At 34.5% G+C, this 7,800-nt stretch overlaps 2 protein-coding genes across 2 annotated transcripts; both read right to left on the bottom strand.

Moving 5' to 3' along the window:
- Positions 1–148: 148 nt before the first annotated feature.
- On the bottom strand, positions 149–4,940 carry LOC112456600 (ras-related protein Rab-43-like). The gene is made up of 2 exons (XM_025019261.1): positions 2,760–4,940; positions 149–303 (listed from the first exon to the last, which is right to left on the bottom strand). Exons 1-2 carry the CDS (start codon positions 2,967–2,969, stop codon positions 190–192), a joined length of 324 nt encoding a protein of 107 aa, XP_024875029.1. The 5' UTR covers positions 2,970–4,940; the 3' UTR covers positions 149–189.
- Positions 4,941–5,033: 93 nt separating this feature from the next.
- On the bottom strand, positions 5,034–7,465 carry LOC112456599 (complement component 1 Q subcomponent-binding protein, mitochondrial-like). Its single transcript, XM_025019259.1, has 5 exons — positions 7,084–7,465; positions 6,426–6,576; positions 6,138–6,340; positions 5,816–5,904; positions 5,034–5,266 (listed from the first exon to the last, which is right to left on the bottom strand). Exons 1-5 carry the CDS (start codon positions 7,292–7,294, stop codon positions 5,117–5,119), a joined length of 804 nt encoding a protein of 267 aa, XP_024875027.1. The 5' UTR covers positions 7,295–7,465; the 3' UTR covers positions 5,034–5,116.
- Between the last annotated feature and the right edge of the window lie 335 nt (positions 7,466–7,800).

The following is a 7,800-nucleotide window of genomic DNA, read 5'->3' as shown; positions in this document are numbered from 1 at the left end:
ATATATATATATATATATATATATATATATATATATATATATATATAATCACTTGTGCCTTTCAAGATTATAATAAAATTCCTATCAATTTTTTTTATTAAACTAATTCTTAAATAGTAAATTATTCTTTAAATTAATAATACAAAATAATACAAATAATACAATACATGTTAATCGAAAAATGATCTATTATGCGGCTAATGTACTTATATACGTACCTACGATTACTCCATTTGCAGATCTATAGTAACTCTGAGTTATCGTTCGAAATCTTTCCTGTCCCGCAGTATCCCATATTTGTAGCTGTCAATGATAGAAATATATGATAAAAATTTCAATAATCATTATAAATTTAAATATTAGTCATTATAGGAAAGGCAGGATAGCGGCTAACAGGACGTGGGGGCTAGGGGAAAGAATTTGTAGGAATGATTTTATTAGAAGAGGGATGTTATTTAGATATTTAGTTAGGAGCGTGATTTCATATGGGGTGGAATTATGGGGTTGGGAAGAAAAGAAAAATTTAGAAAAGATATTGTTGGATTACGCTAGATGGGTTTTCAAATTAAAGTTTTGCACGCCGAGATATATAATGTTTAGAGAATTATGTTTGAGCAAATTAAGGATAGGATGGGGAATTAGGGCTATGAAATTTGAGGATAAGGTCAGGGAAACAAATGAGGAAAGGTGGATTAAAAAGTGTTGGCTGGAGAAAGAAAGTAATGATTGGAACGATAGGTATGGTAAGGAAAGAGAGAAATATTTTAATAGGAACGGTTGGAGTGTTGTGGCGGTGGAAGCCTTGAGAAGTGAGGGGAGAAATTTAGGTAAAGAAATGTGGAAGAGGGATGAGGATGTGGAGGAGGGAGAGGCAGTTAGAGGAAAACAGGATTTTAGATGCAAGGTATAACAAGAAATATAAGGAGCTAAGTATGGATTTGGAAGGCCCAAGTTATTTAAAGTTGGATAATTTAGACAGGCAGGATCTCGGGGATAGTATCAGAGCGTTGTTAAATTTAAGATGCGGGAACTTAGAATCAGGTAACAGGTATTGGCTAGATGAAGAGAAACAAATGTGTATTTTTTGTAATGAAGGCAAGGATAATATGAACCACTGTGTTGAAGATTGCGTTAAGACAAAGGAATGGTTTACAGTTTTAGGAAAGGATAGTAAGGAAAGGTTGGAAAAACTTTGGAATGATAAATTGGACACCACCAAAGCGGAGGTATTGCTAAAAGTTGTTAGGGAAAGGGATGCGAAAGAAAAAGAAGATAGATATAGGAAGTCAATAGGTTGTGAGAGAGGCTGTGAGATAAGTAGTTTAGTGCAATAAGATTCAATAAGAATCGAGGCTCGTGCGTGCTTTGTTAAATAGGTTTAATAAATAAATAGGTAAAATATCAATTATTAATGTGCCATAATTTGTAATCTTTAATTTTGTAAAGTTGTAATTTTAAAAGGTTATTAGGTATTTAGGAGCATGAGGAGGAGTGTGTGTGTGAGTGAATAAGGAAATGATTGTAAACCAAGTCCACTTTCTGGCTGTTATGCTAAAGTTAATAAACTATATAAGTATTAGTCATTACTACCGATTAAGTATCTCAAGTAGATTCGAATCTGTTGGCTAGTTTGTTAATTTCGAACTCTCTATGAGATTACTTAAAAAAATAACAGCACTTTCAAATCGATTCGAACCCTCTATGAGTACCTCGAAAAACCAAAATGTTACTTTCAAATATGTTACAATCTTTTATGAGTATTTTACTAGAAATTTTACATTCCTTCGAATCAAAACGTTTGTATAAAGCGACAATTATTTTTTTGATGATTACAAATGTCAGATATTATTATATAAATATTAGATTAATCGTTGAAATTAAATATAATAAAAATTTAATTAAAAATATGGAATAAAAAATTTACTTAAGATCATTATACATTACATTCTTTAAAGTTTAAAATGAACAACATCATTCTTAGAATTCAAATGCGCCTTGTAAAAGATTCGATTTTTTACGATAGAAACTATATTTACAAATACACTTCGAATCCTGCAAATACTTATTCTAAAATTCAGAATTAGTCAAGATCAATTATTTCGCAGTACAACACGTGTGAAATATTATTTTTTATGACTATTACTCGAATCCTAGAAACAATAAAACTTCATTAGATTTAACTCTGATCTTCAAGTAGATATTGAACTTGCTCCCATCCCTAGTCTACTATGAATTTAAACAGATCAAGCTATGCTTTTCGCCTGTATAAAAATTTATGAATGCTTCATAAGGATTAACTCTACAACTTCTATTTTGTAGAAACTTGTAAGTTAAAAATACAAATGAGCTTCTTCGTTAAGAGAAAGGTCAATTTCAAACTGAACTATGAATCTACAGACAAAACAGTCCTTGTTTACATTAAATAATGAACAATGAAGTCAATTCGAATCGATGAGTACCTCGACAAACAATAGCATTACTTTCAAATGGACTCGAAGCAGGATCAAAAATCTTCAAATCTTTTATGAGTATTTTACTAGAAATTTTACGTTTCTTTTGAATCAAAACGTTTGCATAAAGCGACAATCATTTATCTTATAGACATGATTTTTTTATAAATTAAGAATTAATTTCTTTGCTAGCTTTCGGTTCTACTTTCTTCCTCTTCTTCTCACGCTGAAAAGCATAGCTAATGAAACGAACGCAGCAGAGGTTAAGCTTGGCGATCGACGCAAATGTATCTCCGGAGCGCAGCGCACCTTGACCCTCTTGCCGTCGATGAGGACGGTCTTCATGGTGAAGTCGACGCCGATGGTGTTGCCGTGGCGTTCGACGAACGTGCCGGATCTAAAGCGTTGCACCACGCAAGTCTTGCCCGTGCCGCAGTCGCCAATCAGCACGATTTTAAACAGATAATCGAAGCTCTCGTCGTCACTAATCATCAGGTTGTCGGGGTCGCGACACGACATCCTCTCACTGGGACTCGCGCCGTCGCGCGAGGACGATGGTGACTTGATCGCAATGGACTTTGCCACTTCGCGGATGACTATCTACGCCATCGCCGTATCTAGCTATCCACGAGTCTTCCTTCATCCAATTGCGTCCATTTTGGTCCAGCGGCAGCCAGCTTACCGCCCCGCTGCGATTCGTATCAGCGGCGAATCGCGGCATCGTTGATCCCTCTCTTTCCTTCCTGTCTTCAGTCTTTCTACTTTTCTTTTCTTTTCAGTAATTCCTTTTCCATAATCGTGGTACACTGACTCGCATGAGTCGAAAATCCATTGGGTTGAAAGAAGAATTCCTTTTCCGTCACGCGGTTACATTTATCACTAATAATAAGAATCTATCTTCTTTTCTCGTTGTTTCAGTGTATCTTATTTGAGACAAACGTGCGAGCAAGCGAGAGTGTGAATGAATATATGAAAAGTAGAATAAAAAAGAAAAAAAATGTAAGAGAATGAGAATAACGAAGCATTATTTATATATCTCCAGTAACCAAAATGATAGCAGTTAGCAGTCTGTCGGCAGATTTGTAATGGCCAGTCTACAGTCTACAATGAGTCGTTAGTCGTTAGTCAGATGTCGGAAGAAATAGTTATAAGCGTATCGTAAGGCAATCAGAGGCCTGTAATCGGTGATCGTAAGAGATGGAATTTGGCCAATCGCTTATGTGATTGCCGATTACAGACTTCCGATCGCCTTATGACACGTTTTATGACTTTTTCCGACTCTCTTCCGACATTTGACTAACGACTAACGACTTATTGTAGACTGGCCATAACAGATTTGATTAGACATGTCAGCAGACTGACATCAACTGCGTCCGCATTCAACTTAATTGTTCTATTAGCAGCCAGCAGAGTCTGCTAATATATAATCAGACTGTAGATTGGCAACAGAAATCGCGCAGAAACTGAACAGTTTCGGCAGGATCTGCTCGATTTCTGTCGCTAATCTGCTGTCTGATTCTGTTAGACTTCTGTGTTAGCATTCTACCGACATCATGTAATATATCAGAACCGTCATCAAATCTGTAGTTTTTCTGCTAACAAAATTTGTAGCAGATACTTTGCTTTTGACAGACTTGACCGTCTGAGTATTACTTTATAAGAATTAAAATAATGTAAGAACGAATAAGCATGAATGTAAGTGCGAAAGCAATGTAATCATTTTGTAATTTTTAAAAATTTAATGAAGTCTATGCAACACAAAATACTTGTCTTATGAATAAGCATGCTTTTTTCTAAAGTAGTCAAGAAAACATAATCGGCAAGGAAGTTACACTATTCAAAATTTCAAGAATTTTAAATCTAATGTTGGCAAAAATTTAAATTCTTTAAAGTGAATAAAGTATCAGAAGAATTTAAACGAGATATAGGAGATGATATAGAGAAAAACTTCAGTAATATATTAATTTTCTTTCTTTTTCTACATTATAAGCAAAATTAAAAGAGCAGTTGATACAAGTTGATTTATGCTATAACTCTCACTCATTCATTATAATCACTAGACAACTTATAATATAATACAATACAGACGGCATCATTAATGCCTTCCACTTGAAGCATAGTAACGTGCACTATAGAAATCCCCAGAACACAGCTAGGAAGGCATTAATGACGCCGTCTGTATGTCATAAGTTACATTCTGTCTTCTAAAAAACATAAAGAAAAAGCATTCTACATGTATTTTTTATGTAACATATCAAACATGTAACATGTTATATATATATATATATATATATATAAAACGTATTTATACATAATGTATGTTTTAAATGACGTAACAATATTCCTATTCTAGCCTATTAAAATAAGCAATAAGGGAATAGAAAAACAACAGCATTATTTAACGTGTGTGTAACCACTCTTTTAAAATATTAATTTTAGTTCTAATTTAATTCAGTTTTAGTTTATTCAACAGAAAATTATATTTTCTCTTCACATAATGAGACAAACAAAAATGAAATTATCGTTCATTCTAATTTTCTATTTCCATTTTGTTTGAGTATTTTGGAAATTAATCAGTAAAAATACGCGTCAGCACATCTTTTTATTAACAATTCTTACAAACTACAGTATCATGAATCGCATAAACTTAATGTTAGATCTTAGAATTACTTTCCGGATGTGAATTTCGATAAGCCCTCCAGTAGGCTAACATAAGCTGTATGCTCGTAGCATGTGCTCAAATCGATCAGTTTCTCTGCAAATTCATTTGAAATGCCTTTCTCCTCGAGGTAGTTCATCAGTAGGTCGTACAGATACTGTAAAATAAATAGTGCTTTATTTAATATAATAAAGAAGCTTAATTAACACTTATATGGGATTGTCTTGTTTGTGCCTATGACTGGTTATAGAAATATTAAATATTGTAGAAAAAAGAGAATTAAGGAAACATATTAGTAACAACTGAAGATTTAAAATAAAATATGTCACAATCTTAATTCAACGCACACATGAAAGAAGATCATGAGTTAGCTTTATAAGACTGTTTATAATTTTATAATTTCCCAAAGATCAATAATCAAAGTAACCATACATAATGTAGCCACTTTGTACTCAACACTTTGGGGAGATAGTTAATCTTCACAAATTGAATGGATTTTGACTCCATTAATTTTTTACTTTAAAATTTTTAAGTATCAAAGCGATATTCTAGAAAAGCGCAAAGTACCGGTAATTAAGTTTCTGAAGATTAACGATATTTATCACTATATAAAACTAATTAATAACGTATTTAATTATTAATTATATTAATTTTTGTTAAATAATTATCATGCTAGAAAAAATAGAGATAAAATATAAATACTTACACCATCGATAATCTCACCAGCTACAGAGTATACCTTATCGCTGTGTTCTCCTTCATACAGCGTAATTTCATCGATGCCAAATATGTCATCTGCAAAAAAAAAGTTAAATTACAATTTGAAAGAACATTAAAGAAACAAATAATATAAACTAATAATATAACAAATTAAATCGCATATCGATTTTATCTGTAGCATAATCTGTAGCAGTTAATTATAATATACGGAAGAGTGATTTCACAATACTGAGAAATAATCAAGATAAAATTAAGAGGTCTTTTTGTATTCAATATTTTAAAAGAGAAGATATAACAAGTGTACATACTATAATTATCATCTGCACCCGATGCACCAGATTGATTATTAAAAGAACACGTGAAGCCTAGAGTCTGATTACCCCTCACTATATCTACTGTAAAATTAGGTTTGCTCTTCATTTCGCCAATTTCTACATTATCACTAGTAGGATTCATTTCCTCTTCGGCATCCGCATCCACTGTATGGTTCACGTTAAACGAAATATGAATACTAGAAAAAAATAGCATAGAGTTAATATTAATATATCAAAAATCTACAGAATAATCCATAAGTCGATATGGCAAAATTTTCTTACGTATCAGTGCCATCTTTCTTTTCAAGATTGACTTCAGCCCCATTGAGAGACACTGAAAAGCCCTCTAATGTCGTTGGTATCATTTTTAATTTCTGCGCCTTCTTCTCAGCTACTATCTCCTCAGCCAAAAATTCCACTAATTCTTTTTCCGCTACAAAAAATGAATACAATTAATAGAAAATAAACAAGTAGGATATGAAGGATTATATAAAATTATATATTTCTGCTTGACAAAAAAAGCATGCTTACTGGTATAATTTTAAAAGAAAAATTGTATAATGTATAAGTAAAATTAAACCGAACAATGCAAGATGACTCTAAGAATGATACAACATATCCACATATGCATCCAGAGAACTAATAGAGATTTACAAATTAGAAGACCTTAGATTCATTCTCTGTAATTATGCTATATTATAATCCCTAATCACGTTGACCATAGCCTTAATTTGAAGAAAAACCGCTAAAAATATCACTCTAAAAGTAGGAAGAAAAAAGAACGTTTCAAGTCACAATTAAATTCTACGTTTCCGTTTGCGAGTAGCATGGCTTTCTTCGCGAACATGGACGACTCCCGGCACCGTGATCGTGGTCCCAGTTACGGAAACGATTAATGCGCGATCCATCTGATACGACATCCTGGTTTGCGGGTTAATACCTTTGGTATGCGATCTGCTGTAACATCTGCGGGCACGGAGATCGTGTAGCTCGAGCGAGGAGACGAGAGGCACGATTTCGGCAGCTTGCCGGCGGCCACAAACGTTCCACAAGGCCCTAACGGATTGACCGCCGCTGTTGCTGCTGCACGAGGACGACAGCACACCGCGGAGCGCCGTGGCACGTAACGCGCTCCTAACAATTCCGTTCATGCTGGAGGAGAGTCGACGACGACGAACTATGTAATGAACCGAGATCAAAAGCGAAGAACAACGAAGAACAGCGAAGAACGCCGGGAACTGCGAAGTGCGAGCAATGTGGATTGTGGCGTCCGGCACGAGGGAAATGATTGCATCACGGCAGTTCGTGCCCGGCTTCCGGTCCGCGGCAGGTCAGTCGTGTAGAGTCCTATTGGGGTGCGTTCCGATTCCCCACCTGAGTGCTGAAAATCTATAGTGCACGTGACATATACTATAGGGTTTTTAGCACTCGGGTGGGGAATCCGAACGCAGCCTTGGGTGTGTTCCGATATTCACTGCCAATACTGAAAATCTATAGTATGTAAAAATCCCATTAAGGCCATTGCACGTAACAAAGTTTTAGTCATAATTATAAAGCCGTAAGAAAATAGACCAATCACAGTCGATTATTCTCCTCGAGCTCGAAGAATAATCGAGTGTGAATGGTCTATTTTCTTACGACCTTACGGTTATGACTA

Source organism: Temnothorax curvispinosus, unplaced genomic scaffold (assembly GCF_003070985.1).
Source record: "Temnothorax curvispinosus isolate PA1 unplaced genomic scaffold, ASM307098v1 QBEX01006985.1, whole genome shotgun sequence".
Classification (NCBI taxonomy): domain Eukaryota; kingdom Metazoa; phylum Arthropoda; class Insecta; order Hymenoptera; family Formicidae; genus Temnothorax; species Temnothorax curvispinosus.
The sequence above is the reverse complement of the archived record's forward strand: the minus strand, read 5'-3'. Positions and strand labels throughout refer to the sequence as shown.